The following is a 19070-nucleotide window of genomic DNA, read 5'->3' as shown; positions in this document are numbered from 1 at the left end:
CCCTTGGATTTTTGCCCTTTGCCTGTTGTTTTTTGGAAACTGCGCCCTGTAAGTTTTATTAGCGCGCTTGAACTTTACTCACCTGAGTCATGCATTCATGGTTCCATTTCCTGGTGTGCGTGATATTGCTGAAGATCATGGTGCATGACTGCCACCAACGGTTGGCCGTAGCCGAGAGCATCAGGTGTGTGTGAAAACATGGAGGCCACAATAACAGAAGATTTTCTGCTGTTTTCTTATGCGAGCATCCAAACAGCACATCGCCAGGTGTTTGTTTGTGTTATCTGCAGGACAACCTTTTTTTTATACATAGGCCTATTTATGAATAATTTTAAACATATTATGTCTGTGTATGTTTCTTGGCAGAGGCATTTGTCCACAATAAACAGTTTATTATCATTGAAATATGTTCAGTGAACCAAAGTCACCTCCATCAAACGTCAGTTGTCAACAACGCGTCACCAACTGGGGAACTCAGGTATCAAAATCCAGCCCGAGTTTCCCACCTCTGATTCCCAAAGGACGTTACGTGAATGGTGACGTTTTCACTCGGAAAAACGTTTTTCCGATGTCCATGAACGCACGGAATGAATGCATGTGTTATGGTGCAGCCAACCAGCAACCCAGGACAGGATGATGGTGTGTCAGCAAGGAGAGACCACAACTGCATCCAAGAGGCCTTTTTAAAAGTTCACTAGCTCACAGAGCACAGTGATGCCAGTGTAACAAATGAGCCCAGGATCTGCCACTCTACTAATGACCCTCTGCCATGGCCACCTGCAGTATATATACCTGCAAGACAAGCAGCCACACAAACAAAGTAACAGGCAGACATGGTGGAGAGGGTCATCACAGTTGCCTTTTTATCGCCTTTGTTATTTTCTTTTTGTAAACCATAGTCTGTTAATAGCTGAACCTAGAACAGACTATATATTTCAAAGAAAGCCACACAAAGGTTGTTTCTGCACTTTAAGTGGTTTAGCACCATTTACCATGATGTGTGACACAATGCATTTAGTTTATTATAAAATGTTTCCATCAGCCTAGACTATAACATGCAGACAAAGTGAGCTAAGGTGCTTCAACCTCCACTACATGTCTGGTTAGCAGGATGAAGACGCCCTCTGGTTTTCACATCACATGTAAAGAATCATCTAAACAATATCTGTTTCATGTGTGTCAAGACAACAAAAATTCTTCACACCCACACCAAAATAGTTTTGACTATTTTAACTGTGACTCAGTGCACAAGAAAATATTGGTTTAAAAGCACCCTGAGATAGAATAAAAAAAAAAACTCTAAACATGAACACTGTGTGGTGTTTCAGGAGGCGAACTACCTCAGTTCTACTCTCATATCAGTTTCACATGTTCTCCATCATCTTTGTATGATACTGTGGAATAAAGACAAGAAGACAATACTTTGTCCATGTTAGTTTATTCATCATGTAAACCTTCAGTTTGTTCACACATCCCATCAGTAACGTCTGTTCAATGTTAACAGATTCACTTCATCCACACAATCACCTTGTTTGATTCTCAGCTTTGTAAAAAATCAATGAATCATCTCCTTATTGAATATGATCATAATTAATACAGTTTTATAATACCATATAACAACAATAACATTTGGTCTGCCAAACAACAAAAAAATGCAAATGTGATTACAGATTTCTTTAAAATGTACACAAAGAGAATAAAATATCCAGGATAAAGGAGGTCTGGTGCTTTTCTCTTCAGACTAACAACCTACAAATAAATCAATATAAATATTCATCAAACATTTAGATAACAGAGAAGCTTACATTTTCACTTCAGATCAACTAACATCATCATGAGCATCAGTGATAGCCTCCGTGTCTAAACAGACACAGGAAGGAGTGTCACCTAAAGAAACTCAAACATTTACACAACAACTAATATGAAGAGGTCAAAGTACATCCCATAATGTTTGATTGACATCTCATCTCTGTACAGTGAAAAAATGCCACCACAATCAGCTCTCAGCAACAAACATGGAGACAAAATGGGTTAAAGAGTTAACCCTTGTGTTGTCTTCCCGTCGACCTTGAAAAAAACGTTTTTGACGTTTGTTTTTGCTTTTTCCAATGTTTTAAATTGTTAAATTTTTCTTCTACACATTTTCAGCGCTTATTTCTATGTCCCATATTTTCTGATATAAAAATTTTTAAACGGGTCAATTTGACCCGAAGTCAACACAACGATTAAAACAGAATTTAACCCTTTAATGACTTCTGTCTATTTGAGTTTACACAACTCAGCTGTGTCTCCAAAAGAAGAAGAGTGAAGCAAAAGTCCAGCGTAGAGAGGCTGAGTGAATGTGGTCTGGACTCTGTGGAGGAGAGTCATGGTGTCAGAGACGCTGTAGAAGGACAGAGTACCTGCCCTGTGATCCAGGTACACTCCTACTCTGGAGGATACAGGACCTGGGACATGAGTTTGGATGTCGTTGTACAAAAATTTGTAACTCTTTTTGTCACATCTTAATGCCCAAGATTTGTCATTCCATCCAAATCTACATGCTCTGCTGATATTTTTGTATGTCACTGCTACATAAATGACTTCGCCTCTCCACTCCACCTCCCAGTAACAACGTCCAGCCAGACTCTCTCTACTCAGGACCTGAAACTCTTTAGTGAATCTGTCTGGGTGACTAGAATAGCGCTGTTGTTGCCCCACTAATGTAGCTTTCCTGTTCCCCTCAGATAATATCAGCTGTGTGTGTGCTGTATTTGGATCCAGTGTGATTTCACGTGAATATTTAAGGAAGTCAGCTCTGGTCTTGGGCTTTGGTTGTGACAGTAAAACATCCACTTCAGTCACAGCCTGGGAGATGTTAGCCCATGTCTCTGTCAGAAGGTCCTGTAGTTTATCTCTGACCTCTGACACAGCCGCTGTCACATCCTCAAAGTAGCGCAGAGGACGGATATCGATGCTGGATGTAGATTCACTGAGTGCTGACAGTGAGGGGTAGTTGTGTAGAAACTGGTTGTGATCCTCTGTGTGTGAGAGCTTCTTCATCTCAGCGTCTTTCCTCTTCAGCTCAGTGATCTCCTGATACAGATTCTCCTGAAGCTCTTTGACTCGACTCACTTCAGTTTTCTGCTGGAATCTGACCTGCTGCTCCACATCAGAGCTTCTTTTCTCCAGGAGACGGATCAGCTCAGTGAAGATCTTCTTACTGTCCTCCACTACTTTATCAGCAGAGCTATTGATAGCCTCCACCTCCTGTTGAAGCAGCTTCACATCTTTCTCTCTGTCCTGGATTCTCTGCTGGATGTTTTGTTGACTCCCCTCGAGCTCTTTCTGCCTCTCAGTCCTTTCTGCTGCAGCTGAGACTGTGTCGTGGCCTTTATGTTCATCCATGAAGCAGAGAGAACAGATACACTGCTGATCAGTACGGCAGAATATCTTCATCACCTCATCATGACAAGAGCAGATGTTCTCCTGGAGCTTCTTGGAGGGCTCCACCAGCTCGTGTTTCTTAAATATAGGTAATTCATAATGAGGCTGAAGGTGTTGATCACAGTAAGAGACCAGACACACCAGACAGGACTTGAGTGCTTTCAGTTTTCTCCCAGTGCAGACATCACAGGCCACATCTTCAGCTCCAGCATAGCAGTGATCAGCAGGAGCAGCTTGGAGTCCAGGCTTCTTCAGCTCCTCCACTAAATCTGCTAACATGGTGTTTTTCAGCAGGACAGGCCTCGGTGTAAAGGTCTTTCTACACTGAGGACAGCTGTAGCTCTGCTTCTCATCCTCTCCATCCCAGTGACCTTGAATACAGTCCATACAGTAGCTGTGTCCACAGGAAATAGTCACCGGACCCTTCAGTAGATCCAGACAGATTGAACAAGAGAAAGTTTCCCGGTCCAGCTGAACTCCTTGCTGCGCCATTTCTCCTCTCAGTGACAATGGCTGTCTGAGTTTCACTTCCTGGGAATTGAAAGTAGTTTGAGCTGTGATCTGAACAGTGTGTGTTTCTGCAGTGAATGGGGCCTGTCAGCTCCTGTACTTCCCTATATGTTGGTTACGCTCATCTTACAACTGTAGATCTAAAGGGGAGGGAACAAGGAAATATGGACAGAGTGGAGCTCACTGTGCTTGCGAGCAGGAAGAGGAGGGAGGGGTTATCAAGCTAGAATTCATTTCATGAAAATGAGCCGTGTGAAAGAGATACTGTCTTCGACACTTGTTTACATAGCTCATTTCTCATTTAAAAACTCACTTTTAGCTTTCAGCATGTAAACTCTTCTTAGAATCAGAGGGTTTGTAGACTGCTTTTCAGAATTATTTCTTCTGTTCTCCTAAAACACAGATTGGTTAACATTTTTAATGATGTCTGTATTTAACATGTTGGATGCATTCAAACTAATAAATGTAGTCAGTTACTTGTCACAACTCTGAATCTCACAGGACATGAATGCACCACAACGAACCAACTTTAGCAGTGCTGTTCTCTTCAGTTTATCAGAATCAGAATCAGAAAAGCTTTATTGCCAAGTAAATTTTTTTCACATACAAGGAAGTTGTTTTGGTGTCGTAGGTGCATGTCACACATTATCTAAAATAAGGTAAACAAACAGGTTAACAGAACAGACAATATAAGTATAAATATATAAATATATGTGTATATATACACACACAGGATGTAATAAAATAAGAGTAACAATTAAGATAAAAAAGAGCAGATTAAGTACAGTGGCATGTAGAGCCAGAGGTGGGTGTGGAGAGAGTCAGGGTGGTTTCTGGGCCTTGTTAATAAGGCTAGTGGCGGAGGGGAAAAAGCTGTCCTTGTGACGTGAGGTTTTGGTCCTGATGGACCTCAGCCACCTGCCAGAGGGGAGTGGCTCAAAGAGTTTGTGTCTGGGGTGGGAGGTGTCAGCCACAATCTTTCCAGCACGCTTCAGAGTCCTGGTGGCGTATAGGTCCTGGAGCGGCGGGAGATTGCAGCCAATCACCTTCTCAGCTGACCGAATGACACGCTGCAGTCTGCCCTTGTCCTTGGCAGTGGCAGCAGCGTACCAGATGGTGATGGAGGATGTGAGGATGGACTCAATGATGGCTATGTAGAAGTGCACCATCATTGTCATTGGCAGGTTGAATTTCTTGCGCTGCCGCAGGAAGTACATCCTCTGTTGTGCTTTTTTGACGAGGGAGCTGATGTTCAGCTCCCACTTGAGGTCCTGGGAGATAGATAGTAGTTCCCAGGAAGCGGAAAGACTCCACAATGTTAATTGTGGAGTCACTGAGTGTGATGGGGGCAGGTGGAGCTGAATTCTTCCTGAAGTCCACAACCATCTCCACTGTCTTTAGAGCATTGAGCTCTAGGTTGTTTTGCTTGCACCACTTCACCAGGTGGTCAGCCTCCGACCTGTAGGCGGACTCATCACCATCAGAGATGAGTCCGATGAGGGAGGTGTCGTCCGCGAACTTCAGAAGCTTGACAGACTGGCGACTGGAAGTGCAGCTGTTGGTGTACAGGGAGAAGAGTAGAGGAGAACGAACACAGCCCTGAGGGGATCCGGTGCTAATGGTCTGTGAGTCGGAGATGTCTTTCCCCAGCTTCACATGCTGCTTCCTGTCAGACAGGAAGTCAGTGATCCACCTGCAGGTGGAGTCAGGCACACCAAGCAGGGAGAGTTTCTCCTGGAGCAGAGCTGGGATGATGGTGTTAAAGGCAGAGCTGAAGTCCACAAACAGGATCCTGGCGTAGTTTCCTGTGGAGTCAAGGTGCCGGAGGATGTAGTGGAGGGCCAGGTTGACTGCATCATCTACAGACCTATTGGCTCTGTAGGCAAACTGCAGGGGGTCCAGGAGGGGGTCGGTGATGGCTTTGTGGCAGGGGCGGATCTACAGGGAGGCAAAGGGGGGCAGCTGACCCCCCACTGTAGGGCCTTGCCCCCCCAGCTGCCCCCCTAACTTTGGTGTTCAAAAAACTTTGCTTGTAAAAACAAACTGCCACTATGTGCACAGGCTTCTTAAAACATTGAAAGAAACAATTAATTTATATTAATTCATAATAAATAATAATTGTAGATGTAATCTTAGCCCCCTGCCCCTCAAATACTCAGCTACGTCCCTGCATCAAACGTGTAGAGCGGCGTTCGCCCAGTCTGGCTCGCACACAGCGAGTCTGCCGCAGTGCGGTGGCCCTGCATCCCGGCAAAGACTGGAGCGACCGTGCTGCCCCCCCAGAGCCTCTGAAAGTGAAGTCAGTTTCCCCAGGTGAAGTTAAAACACACGTTTCATGTAAAGTTAAATTTGTAATAAAAATGTCTGCTAAAGGTGAGTCAGCATCAACAACAGCGCGTCTGTTAGCCAAAAGTCAAATCGCTCCCTCCTGGTTTGTAAGCGCATTCTGCTGTTTGATTAGTTTGATTTCAGTAAAGACAAGAAGAGCATAATACAAAATATTACAAACTGGCATGTTTGAATTCATAACGTTTACAGAGGGTCGCCGTTTCGGTGGCGTTACGTTACAACACACTACAGTGCTTGCTGAGACCGATCATTTGTATATGATTAGTTAAGGAGTAGGCTACTATAAAATCCACTTCCTCTCACATATCACGGCAATACGGCTGCACAAAATAAACCAGGCAACATCCTTTACTGTCAAACTGGGAAAACAACAAATACAACGGGATTAAGAAGGCTAGTCTAAACATAACTGATGTGTGCATGTAATAAATCTCGTCTGATGTTATGTATTTTAGGCTACTTATTAGCTACAGGGCCATACAGTGTAATGTAATACAAGAATAACAAGAGCTTTTCACATCTTGACTTTTGCAGGCCAGAGTAGCTGGAGATATTAGCTGAAGCCTAAAAGTCGGGATATTGCCTGCCAAGAAAATCCTGAGATGTGCACAGGAGGAAGAGAAGGAGGGAAATGAAGAAGGAGAAGACAGTAAACTGGAGAGACCAGGCAGGTCAGAGCAGGAGAAGACCACAGAAGGAGATGCAGAAATGAGTGAAAGAGAAGAGGGAAAGGAAGAATTGACAGTGAGGGATGAAGAGGAGGCTGCAGCTTCAGAGAGAGGGACAGAGGCAGAGAGTGATCAGGAGGAGGCAGATGAAGATGAGAGAGAGGAAGAGGAGGCTGCAGTTACCCCTGGACCATATGGTTGGTTTATATTCTCCTTACATATAAATTGCAGTACAGTAACATAACATGTCGTGACATGACGTGTTTTCAGTTTTTGGCTATTTCCATTCTGTTGTATATGTTATAAGGTTAGATATGTAAATATTTACATATACAACAACAGTTCACTCTTCTCAAGACACTTTACAGATATAGTAGGTCTAGACCACACTCTTTAAGTTACAAAGACCCAACAATTCTCCAAAGAGCAAGCATTTGGTGCAACAGTGGCGAGGAAAAACTTCCTTTTGGGCAGAAACATCAGACAGATCCAGGGTCTTGGTGGCCACTGCCGGTTAGATACAGATGGATACAGATATACAGATATAGAGAATTATGATTCATAATAATGGTAATTATAGTAACAAAAAAGATAATGGAACTACGACTAGAAATAATAGTTGTAGCAGTTTAGGGCATAGCAGAGCGTCGTGGGGCGTAGTAGGGCATAGCAGTTTACATATCGGGGTTCCCATGTACCGTCTTCCCCTGCCACCCTACCAAGATCTCTCGCTACCCCTTTGCCCCCCCATGTAAAATTTTCTAGATCCGCCACTGCTTTGAGGTGTGAAAGCACAAGGCGCTCAAAGGACTTCATAACCACAGAGGTCAGGGCGACGGGTCTGAAGACATTCAGTCCTGTGGTCCTTGGCTTCTTGGGAATGGGGATGATTGTTGAGGACTTGAAGCAGGCTGGCACGTGGCATGAGGTGAGGTGTTGAAAATGTCTGTGAACACCGGAGACAGCTGGTCAGCACAGTGCTTCAAGCTGGATGGGGAGACAGCATCCGGTCCAGCAGCTTTCCTGGGGTTCTGTCTCCTGAACAGTCTGTTGACGTCTTCCTCATTGATGGAGAGAGTCGTCATTGAGGTGGAGGGGGGGACCTTTAAGGTGGGGGAGGTGGAGGTGATACACTGTAGCTGTAACTGTTGGGAGGTGTCGCGGGGGATGGAATCAGGGAAGACCCTTTGTTGGGAGGTGTTGAGGGGGATGGTTACAGGACCGACCCTTTGTCCATCAAAGCGACAGTAGAACTCATTGAGGTCGTTGGCTAGGCGTCGGTCGTTGGTGGAGTGGGAGACTTTAGGCTTGAAGCTGGTGATCTGTTTAAGCCCTCTCCAGACAGAAGCAGAGTTGTTTGCTGAGAACTGGTTTTGGAGTTTCTCAGAGTACCGTTGTTTAGCCTCTTTCACCGCCTTGCTAAACTTGTACTTTGCTACTTTAAGTCTGTTTTTGTCTCCATTCCTGAACGCCTCTGCCTTGTCCAACCTTAGCCTTCTGAGTTTGGCTGTGAACCAGGGTTTGACATTGTTGAAACTCACCCTGTTGCATGATGGAACACAACAGTCCTCACAGAAGCTGATGTATGACGTCACAGCCTCAGTGTACTCATCCAGACTGTCGGTAGCAGTCCTGAACACATCCCAGTCAGTAGAGTCCAAGCACGTCTGGAGATCCTCCACAGCTAAACTGGTCCACTTCTTTGATGTCCTCACTACATTATATGAGTCAAGTTTATGAAGGTATACTGATAAAAGCATCAACGTTAAAAGAAACACACTGGAGGCAGAAGCTAAAATAAGTGAAGAATAAACAAGCAGCCTATATCTGTCAAACACTGGAGATTACAGTCTTTATAATAAGACCAGAGTAAAGACTAAACTAAAACTGTAGACAGTCGTGGTGCTTTAACCTCCACTACATCCTGGTGTTGTGCATCAGTTTTCACATTTTAACCTGCTGCGATGTTCACTGCAGAAAGACATGTCCAAAAACATCAAATAACATCAGTAAAGAGACATTTAAATAGATGGAATATCACACTGTTAGCTTTTTTATATGACTCACACTCTGTAACACTGATGCTGCATTCAGGTCACATGGGAAACATAGAAGAGAAGAGTTTCAGCTCTTAGGTTGTAAATAGTATTTGGGAATGTGAGATTGGACGCTAAAAAACGTTAAAATCTCTCTGACTTCTACAGTTTTGATTAAACAACATTGAAATACTTGTAACCAAATGTAAAGAATCAGCTGCACAATATCTATCTCATGTGTTGTCAGGACCTTTATGTCTGTGTAATAAATCCTCTTTATTGGCTCAGTGCACAGAGAAACTGTTGGTTGGAAAAAGCAACAAGTGATGGAAAGCTGCTCATTTCTCCGTGACAAAACCTGTTTTAGTGAGAAAAGTAGAAAGGACTGAGACTGACGGACTCAAAACGTGAACACTGTCCTTTGTGGTGTTTCAGGAGGCAAACTACCTCAGTTCTACTCTCATATCAGTTTCATATTTTCTCCATCAGCTTTGTATGATACTCTGGAATAAAGACAAGAAGACAATACTTTGTTCATATTAGTTTATTCATCATGTAAAACTTCAGTTTGTTCAAACATCCAATGAGTATAGCAAAGAAAATACAACTAATGACAACAAGTCAAAGTTCCCCCCCTAATGTTTGATTGACAGCTGATCTCTGTGCATTGAAGAAATGCCACAACAATCTAGCCTTGTGAGACCGTCCTGATCTCGCGAGCTCCAGTTTTCCACTCGCAGATCAGTCTGGCATCTTGAGGCAGAGAAAATTTGGAGCCGTTAGCCAAACGACCGGGCCAATCAGCGTTGGTTTTGAGGTGGGTTAGGTGGTGATAGACCGATGGTTTATCCAAACAGCTAACCAGTATTATCAGCAAGCGGTAGCCCTAATTCTGTTAGCCGCTCGCTAATGCTTTTTTTCTCTTGGATCCTTCTTTTGGAATATGGTCCGGGAACCTGAAATGGTGACTTTTATTCCTAAATTCTCATTACGCAAATGGCAAAAATCTTTTACCGACATGTTGCTTGCATGCTGAGCTTACGAGCTATGCTTTGCCTGCAGCAGCAGGGGCGGGCTTGTGGTTGTATTTCCATACGCTTCGTGGATCTGATTGGTTGATTTGGCCCGTCTATCACCAACATAGGTGATAGACAGATGGTTCATCCAATCAAATAACCAGTATTCCGCCCCTTCCCAAAAGTTTTCCAACGGAAAGTTCCCAGATGGATATGCCGAGCAAATGCAAAGCAATCCATCTGGCGGAGTCAGGTTAACAACAATCGGCTCTGAGCAACAAACACGCAGACAAAATGAGTCCAAGAGTAAAAACATAGAATTGAACCCTTAAATGACTTGCGTCTATTTGAGTTTACGGAACTCTGCAGTTTCAAAAATGGACGTTACATAAAGTCCAACGTAGAGAGGCTCACAGAATGTGGTCTGGACTCTGTGGAGGAGAGTCATGGTTTCAGTGATGGCGTAGAAGGTCAGAGTACCTGCATACTGATCCAGGTACACTCCTACTCTGGAAATACCAGAAACAGCTCCTCTGGCCTTACCTGAAAGAAGACTTCGGATTTTGTTGTGATAAAAGTAAAAACCAAAAGGGCCGTAACAATCTAATGCCCAGGACTTGTAAACCAAGACATTGGGGACATTGAAACCAAGTCTACATTCTTTCGAGGTCCCTGTTCTTCTGATATCCTTGTGTGTGACTGCTATTACAACTCCCTGCCCCTTCCACTCCACCTCCCAGTAACACCGTCCGGTCAGACTCTCTCTACTCAGGACCTGCCTATAATCAGTGAATCTGTCTGGGTGACTAGAATAAGATGGTTTTTCATAGTCTGTCATTACTGCCACTTTTCTGTTGTCCTCAGATAATAACAGCTGTGTATTTGCTGTGTTTGGATCCAGTGTGAGTTCACGTGAATATTTTAGGAATTCAGTTCTGGTCTTGGGCTCTAACTGTAAAACATACCATGCAGACCATGTCGGTGAGATGTCTGTCCATTTCTCGTTCTGAAGCGCCTGTAGTCTATCTCGGAATTCTGAAACCGCAGCTGTCACGTCCTCAAAGTAGCGCAGAGGACGGATATCGATGCTGGGTGAGTCTGTAGATTCACTGAGTGGTGACAGTGAGGAGTAGTTTTTCAGAAACTGTGTGTGATCCTCTGTGTGTGAGAGCTTCTTCATCTCAGCATCTTTCCTCTTCAGCTCAGTGATCTCCTGCTCCAGCTTCTCCTGAAGCTCTTTGACTCGCCTCACTTCAGTTTTCTGCTCAGATATGACCTGCCGCTCCACAGCCAAGCGTTTTTTCTCCATGCAACGGATCAGCTCAGTGAAGATCTTCTTACTATCCTCCACTGCTTTATCAGCAGAGTGATTGATGGCCTCCACCTCCTGTTGAAGCAGCTTCACATATTTCTCTCTGTCCTGGATTCTCTGCTGGATGTTTTGTTGACTCCCCTCGAGCTCTTTCTGCCTCTCAGTCCTTTCTGCTGCAGCTGAGACTGTGTCGTGGCCTTTATGTTCATCCAGAGTGCAGAGATAACAGATACACTGCTGATCAGTACGGCAGAAAATCTTCATCACCTCAACATGATGAGAGCAGATGTTCTCCTGGAGATTCTTGGAGGGCTCCACCAGCCGATGTTTTTCAAACGCTGGGGATTCGTAATGAGGCTGAAGGTGTTGATCACAGTAAGAGACCAGACACACCAGACAGGACTTGAGGGCTTTCAGTTTTCTCCCAGTGCAGACATCACAGGCCACATCTTCAGCTACAGCATAGCAGTGATCAGCAGGAGCAGCTTGGAGTTCAGTCTTCTCCACTAAATCTGATAACATGGTGTTTTTCAGCAGGAAAGGCCTTGGTGTGAAAGTCTTTCTACACTGAGGACAGCTGTAGATCTGCTTCTCATCTTCTCCATCCCAGTGGCGTTGAATACAGTCCATGCAGTAGCTGTGTCCACAGGAAGTAGTCACAGGATCCTTCAGTAGATCCAGACAGACTGAACAAGAGAAGCTTTCCCGGTCCAGCTTCACTTGTTTCTGTGCCATTTCACCTCTTCGGTGACTGTGAGAGTTTCTCCGAACAGAAATATTAACCAGTCTGTGCTCTGACTCAAAACAGAGCTCTGTTTCTTGTGTTTCTTTTCTTTTTGCCAATCTCCACTGACTAGAGTGTTTCAGCTCCCTCTCGCTCCGCTTGTGTAAAGGGAACAAAGCAACATGTGGTCAGTGTGGAGCTGGTTGGGTTTGAGAGGAGGAAGAAGAGGGAGGAGTTATCAAGCAGGAAGGGGTTTCTCTTAAAGAGGCAGTGTGAGTTTTACTTTATTTTTCAACATGAAGTGAATATTAGAAAAAAAAGATTAAATATATTAGCATGTGGAGTCATTTCAATCAAGTTTAGGTCACAGTCGAAGCTAACACTGAAGCAACCCCATTCTCTGTGGAAGGGTCTGTTTAGTTACCAGCCGGCTAACTAACTCTATTTAAACAGCACTTTTTAAAACTGTTCTTACAAAGCGCTTCACAGATGAAAGAAAGGAGAAAGAGTGAATAGAAGACTATTATTACAGATTATTAGACTATAATAAACTATAACCCTGATGCATGAGTGTTTGGGGATGTGTGTTGCATTGTTCAGGGACAGGTGAGAAGGTTCCTAAATGTCCCCCCCACTACACTAACGACCAATAGCCAACGCCCTTAATCGTTTTGAAAGACAATAGCCTCTTTCCGACCATGTAGTTACAGGAACGTAGTTATGGTAACATTCTACTTCTAAACAGTTCTACTAACTACTCTCCCCCCCAAAACCGGTTTTACCATTTGCATTCACACTGGCCAAGTGGCCATAGGAACTGGTAGGAGAGGTAAGGGAGTGACGCAAGCACGGCAACAGTCTTTATAGCGTCGTTACTTGACTTTAGCGCCACATAAATTGAACTGAAATGAACTGAACATACAACAACAAACCAGCATGGAGGAGGCCATCCGAATGTTCCTGTTGTGCCTTGCCGGGATCCTCATAATGGAGTTGGAACGGCGGCATTTAAAGACTAGGCTGGAGTACTTCAGCCTTGTGAGAGCGTCCTGATCTGGCGAGCTCCAGTTTTCCACTCATAGATCAGTCTGGCATCTTGAGGTAGAGAAAATTTGGAGCCATTAGCCAAACGACCGGGCCGATCAGCATTGGTTTTGAGGTGGGTTAGGTGGTGATAGACAGATGGTTTATCCAATCAGCTAACCAGTATTTTCAGACAGCGGTAGCCCCAATTCTGTTAGCCACTCGCTAATGCTTTTTTTTCTCTTGGATCCTTCTTTTGTAATATGGTCCAGGAACCTGAAATGGTGTCTTTTATTCCTAAATTCTCGTTACACAAACAGCAAATATCCTTTACCGACATGTTGCTTGCTTGCAGGAGCTAACGAGCTATGCTTTGCCTGCAGCAGCAGCAGTGGTAGCCTGGCTTGTGGTTGTATTTTCATACGCTTCGTGGATCTGATTGGTTGATTTGGCCCGTCTATCATCAACATAGGTGATAGATGGTTCATCCAATCAGCTAACCAGTATTTTCGCCCCTTCCCAAAAGTTCTCCAACGGAAAATTCCCAGATGGATATGCCGAGCAAATGCGAAGCAATCCATCTGGCGGAGTCAGGTTAGGAGTACTTAACAGAGAAACACAGAAGACAAAGGCTCCAGCGTAATATGATTCTAATTAATATGATGGAAGAAGACAGAAGAGCAGAGCGCCACAGGCAAACAAAACAAAGGGTAAGTTTAACTAGCACTAACAATTAGCTGGTTGAATGCGCAATGTTTTTCTTATGAGTTAGCATACGTAGGCGAATTGCAACAGACAGTGAAGAATATGTACGGTTTGTGTTTCAGACGTTGCTGCGGCTCATTGCAAGGACTTATAAGTTGGACCAATCAACATAGACCTAGGTCACTATGCGGAAAAGGGAAAAGACCCTACCCTGAAGTAGGAGCTGAAAGACAATCCTGACACCAACGACTCTCCATCCCGGAGAGGGACGTTAACAGACTGTTCAAGAGACAGAAGAACCGTCTGTTGTGTTTGTTCATGTTTCACAAAGAGTTTAACCTGAGCCAAACAGACAACAGAGATAGAAATCATATCACATCTATAAAGGGATAGTAGTATACAGCTGTTAAAACATAATAAAATATATGACACACTGGTATCGAATCAGTACTCGGTATTGGCCGATACGCAAGTTCAGGTATTGGAATCGGTATCGGGAAGCAAAAAAGTGGTATCGGGCCATCTCTAATAGAAACCCTGCATGTTTCACATTTGAGGTGCTGAAAACAGATGCTTTTAGGCATTTTGACTTGTGAAATGATGTACCATTTTTAAAAATAGTTGCCAATTTAATTTCTGCCTACAAACTATCTGATTAATCTACGAATCATTTCAGCTTTGCAGCATTATTGGATCAGTCACTACATTGCGCTGTTTTAATTTTATTTCAATAATTAGGAGAAATTGTGATATACTGTATAGAAAACAGACTTTTTTGAACTCCTCCTAGACCATGAGTCCGACCTGCGTGACATTTTGCGTGTAGTATCTGTGGACCATCATGATCAAAAGTCATCAAAAGAATTTTGATAAACCGAAAAATGCGCAAGTTATGGAGGAACAACTTCCTGTATGTTGCAATCAATACAGGAAGTGTGTATCTTGGCAATAATTAGTCCAATGAACACAAAACTTTACACTGAAGTCAAGTCTGAACTGGTACTTTTGATATATTCTGCTACTTCTACTCCAGAACATTTTTGAGAAAATTTTTATTTTTGTTCCACTACATTTATGTGACTGCTGTAGTTCTTTTTGGGATTAAAAGTTGACATATATTTCAGAGAATGGCACACAGGGCTTTGTTTCTGCACTTTTAGTGGTTTGACACCATTTACCATGATTTGTGACACAAAGTATGTTTATTATAAAAGGTTTCTATCAGCCTAAAAACATGTGGTTCACTAAAACATGCAGACAAATGGCGTTTTTCCATTACCTGGTACCTGCTCGACTCGCCTCCACGCACTGTGCGTCCCTTTTCCATTGCAGATTTTAGTACCGCCTCAGCGTGGCTGGTCGTCATAGCGACTGCCATGGGCGTGGCTTGGTAGCGTTGCATTTCCCCTGACTCATTTCCTGGTTCTCCTTCTCCATAAACAACATGAAATCAATGAGATAGTTAACTTTTACTGCTCCAGATTTCCCACCGTGGTCAGAAATAACAGAGACACTTTGTTTCTCTCAGTATGACTCTAGAGTCACTACTCGCTGCGGAGCTAATCGCCGGCACTCTCTCACTTCTCCCTCTACCACACACTCCCCACACACACACACACACACACACACACCAGTGCACAAGTATAAACATCAGGCCACTTGTATGCTACGGAGAAAGCTGGAGGCAGCAAAAAACCACACACAAACTATTTTAAAATGCCGTCTGTTGCTAGCAATGCAGTGATCAGTGATGATTCTTTCCGACCAATCAGTAGTCTGCAGGGTTTCACGTCACCTTTTCAGCTCGCCTCAGCTTGCTTGGAACCTCGACTGAGGTGGTACTAAAAAAAGTACCTGTTAGCAGGTACCAGGTACTTTTTTTCGTAATGGAAAACCAAAAAAGGCGAGTAGAGTCGAGGCGAGTCGAGCAGGTACCATGTAATGGAAAAGCGCCAAAAGTGAGCTGAGGTGCTTCTACCTCCACTACATATCTGGTTAGCAGGATGAAGGCGCCCTCTGGTGTTGAGCATCAGTTTTCACATTTTTAACCTGCTGTGACGTTCACTGCAGGAAGACATGTCCAAACATCCAACAACATCCGTAAAGAGACATTTAAACAGATGTAGTATCACACTGTGTCAGGTTGCATTCAGGGCACATGGGAAACATGGGTGGGAAGCCTTTCCACTTTACAAATATTATTCACATCACATGTTAAGAATCATCTAAACAATATCTGTTTCAATGTGTGTCAAGACACAACAAAACTCCTTCAAACCCAAACTTGTCCAAAATGATTAAGCCTATTTTAACAGTTTTTAAGTCTGTGAATTAAAATCATCTTGAACAGTGGTACTTTGTGGTGTTTTGAGAGGAAAACTACCTCAGTTCTACTCTCATATCAGTTTCATATTTTCTCCATCTTTGTATGATACTCTGGAATAAAGACAAAAAAAATACTTTGTTCATGTTTGTTTATTCATCATGTAAACCTTCAGTTTGTTCACACATCCCATCAGTAACGTCTGTTCAATGTTAACAGATTCACTTCATCCACACAATCACCTTGTTTGAATCTCATCTCACTCATTGATTATGATCAGAATAAATACAGTTCTATAACACCATATAACAACAATAACATTTGGTCTGCCAAACAAAATAATGCAAATGTGATTACAGATTTATTTAACATGTACACAAAGAGAATAAAATATCTAGGATAAAGGAGGTCTGGTGCTTTCTCTCTTCAGAGTCATGTAGTGGAAGAGAAACAACACCCTACAAATAAAATCCATACAAATATTCATCAAACATTTAGATAACAGAGAAGCTTACATTTCCACTTCAGATCAACTAACATCATCATGAGCATCAGTGATAGCCTCCATGTCTAAACAGACACAGGAAGGAGAGTCACCTAAAGAAACTCAAACATTTACACAACAACTAATATGAAGATGTCAAATTACATCCCATAATGTTTGACTGACAGCTGATCTCTCTGCAGTGAAGAAATGCCACCACAATCAGCTCTCAGCAACAAACATGGGGACAAAAATAGGTAAAAGAGTCAAAACACAGAATTTAACCCTTAAATGACTTCTGTCTATTTGAGTTTACAGAACTCAGCAGCGTCTTTAGTAGTGGCATAAAAACTAAGTCCAGCGTAGAGAGGCTGAGTGAATGTGGTCTGGACTCTGTGGAGGAGAGTCATGGTGTCAGAGACGCTGTAGAAGGACAGAGTACCTGCACTGTGATCCAGGTACACTCCTACTCTGGAGGACCAAGGACCTGGGACAGGAGTTCGGACATTCTTGTACAGAAGTTTAAAACTGTTATTGTCACATCTTAATGCCCAAGATTTGTCATTGAGTCCAAATCTACATGCATTCGAGCTGCCTGCTCTGGTGACATTCTTGTACGAGACTGCTACATAAATTACTTCGCCTCTCCACTCCACCTCCCAGTAACAACGTCCAGCCAGACTCTCTCTACTCAGGACCTGAAACTCTTTAGTGAATCTGTCTGGGTGACTAGGATAAGACTGTGGCTGTGAAATTAATGTTCCTTTTCTGTTGCCCTCAGATAATAACAGCTGTGTGTGAGCTGTGTTTGGATCCAGTGTGATTTCACGTGAATATTTTAGGAATTCAGCTCTGGTCTTGGGCTCTCGTGGATTTGACAGTAAAACATCCGCTTCAGTCACAGTCAGTGAGATGTTTGTCAATTTCTCATTTAGAAAGTCCTGTAGTTTATCTCTGACCTCTGACACGGCTGCTGTCACATCCTCAAAGTAGCGCAGAGGACGGATATTGATGCTGGGTGAGTCTGTAGATTCACTGAGTGGTGACAGTGAGGAGTAGCTGTGTAGAAACTGGTTGTGATCCTCTGTGTGTGAGATCTTCTTCATCTCAGCGTCTTTCCTCTTCAGCTCAGTGATCTCCTGCTCCAGCTTCTCCTGAACCTCGATGACTCGACTCACTTCAGTTTTCTGCAGGAATCTGACCTGCTGCTCCACATCAGAGCTTCTTTTCTCCATGAGATGGATCAGCTCAGTGAAGATCTTCTTACTGTCCTCCACTGCTTTATCAGCAGAGCGATTGATAGCCTCCACCTCCTGTTGAAGCAGCTTCACATCTTTCTCTCTGTCCTGGATTCTCTGCTGGATGTTTTGTTGATTCCCCTCGAGCTCTTTCTGCCTCTCAGTCCTTTCTGCTGCAGCTGAGACTGTGTTGTGGCCTTTATGTTGGTCCATTAAGCAAAGAGAACAGATACACTGCTGATCAGTACGACAGAATATCTTCATCACCTCATCATGACGAGAGCAGATGTTCTCCTGGAGATTCTTGGAGGGCTCCACCAGCTTGTGTTTCTCAAAAGCAGAGGAGTTATAATGAGGCTGAAGGTGTTGATCACAGTAAGAGACCAGACACACCAGACAGGACTTGAGGGCTTTCAGTTTTCTCCCAGTGCAGACATCACAGGCCACATCTTCAGGTTCAGGATAACAGTGATCAGCAGGAGAGGCTTCATGCCTCTGACTGAGGAGTCCAGCCTTCTTTAGTTCCTCCACTAAATCTGCTAACATGGTGTTTTTCAGCAGGACAGGCCTCGGTGTGAAAGTCTCTCTGCACTGAGGACAGCTGTAGATTTTCTTCTCATACTCTTTATCCCAGTGGCCTTGAATACAGTTCATACAGTAGCTGTGTCCACAGGAAGTAGTCACCGGATCCTTCAGTAGATCCAGACAGATGGAACAAGAGAAAGTTTCCCGGTCCAGCTGAACTCCTTGCTGCGCCATTTCTCCTCTCAGTGACAACGGCTGTCTGAGCTTCACTTCCTGGGAATTGAAAGTAGTTTGAGCTGTTATCTAAAGAGTGTGTGTTCCTGCAGTGAATGGGGCTTGTCAGCTTCTGCTTTTAACCACATGTTGGTTACGCTCATCTTACAACTGTAGATCCGGAGGGGAGGGAACAACGACATATATGGACAAAGTGGAACTTGCTGTGTTTGAGAGGCGGAAGAGGAGGCAGGGGTTTACCAAGCTATGATTTCTTCCAGGAAGAGGAGCGGTTTGAGAGAGATACTGTGTGTTCAATACTTGTATACAATAGAGCTCATTTATAATTTAAAAACTCCGCTCACTTTAGCTTTTAGGAGGTAATCTCTTCTTAGAATCAGAGGGTTCAGAGACGCCTGCAGAGGTTTCAGAATTTTCTTTTCTGTTCTCCTAAAAACACATTTCGATAAACAGTTTTGATGATTACTGTACTTCACTGTCGGATGCAAACAAACTAG

At 43.6% G+C, this 19070-nt stretch overlaps 3 protein-coding genes across 3 annotated transcripts; all 3 read right to left on the bottom strand.

Annotated features, from left to right (window-relative positions):
• Window positions 1-1421: 1421 nt before the first annotated feature.
• On the bottom strand, window positions 1422-18668 carry LOC114564859 (tripartite motif-containing protein 16-like). The gene is made up of 2 exons (XM_028592477.1): window positions 16335-18668; window positions 1422-1527 (listed from the first exon to the last, which is right to left on the bottom strand). The coding sequence occupies exon 1, from the start codon at window positions 18571-18573 to the stop codon at window positions 16879-16881; it is 1695 nt and encodes a 564-aa protein (XP_028448278.1). The 5' UTR covers window positions 18574-18668; the 3' UTR covers window positions 1422-1527; window positions 16335-16878.
• LOC114564863 (tripartite motif-containing protein 16-like) lies at window positions 2149-4014 on the bottom strand. The gene has a single exon (XM_028592479.1). It carries the CDS (start codon window positions 3916-3918, stop codon window positions 2260-2262), a length of 1659 nt encoding a protein of 552 aa, XP_028448280.1. The 5' UTR covers window positions 3919-4014; the 3' UTR covers window positions 2149-2259.
• Window positions 10201-12235, bottom strand: LOC114564858 (tripartite motif-containing protein 16-like). The gene has a single exon (XM_028592476.1). It carries the CDS (start codon window positions 12050-12052, stop codon window positions 10349-10351), a length of 1704 nt encoding a protein of 567 aa, XP_028448277.1. The 5' UTR covers window positions 12053-12235; the 3' UTR covers window positions 10201-10348.
• Window positions 18669-19070: the final 402 nt, after the last annotated feature.

The sequence above is a fragment of the Perca flavescens genome, chromosome 12 (assembly GCF_004354835.1).
Source record: "Perca flavescens isolate YP-PL-M2 chromosome 12, PFLA_1.0, whole genome shotgun sequence".
Lineage (NCBI taxonomy): Eukaryota > Metazoa > Chordata > Actinopteri > Perciformes > Percidae > Perca > Perca flavescens.
The sequence above is the reverse complement of the archived record's forward strand: the minus strand, read 5'-3'. Positions and strand labels throughout refer to the sequence as shown.

What these genes read in the sequence shown, in the direction of transcription:
- LOC114564859 (XM_028592477.1), bottom strand. Translation starts at nt 18,573, where the DNA reads ATGGCGCAGCAAGGAGTTCAGCTGGACCGGGAAACTTTCTCTTGTTCC.
- LOC114564858 (XM_028592476.1), bottom strand. Translation starts at nt 12,052, where the DNA reads ATGGCACAGAAACAAGTGAAGCTGGACCGGGAAAGCTTCTCTTGTTCA.
- LOC114564863 (XM_028592479.1), bottom strand. Translation starts at nt 3,918, where the DNA reads ATGGCGCAGCAAGGAGTTCAGCTGGACCGGGAAACTTTCTCTTGTTCA.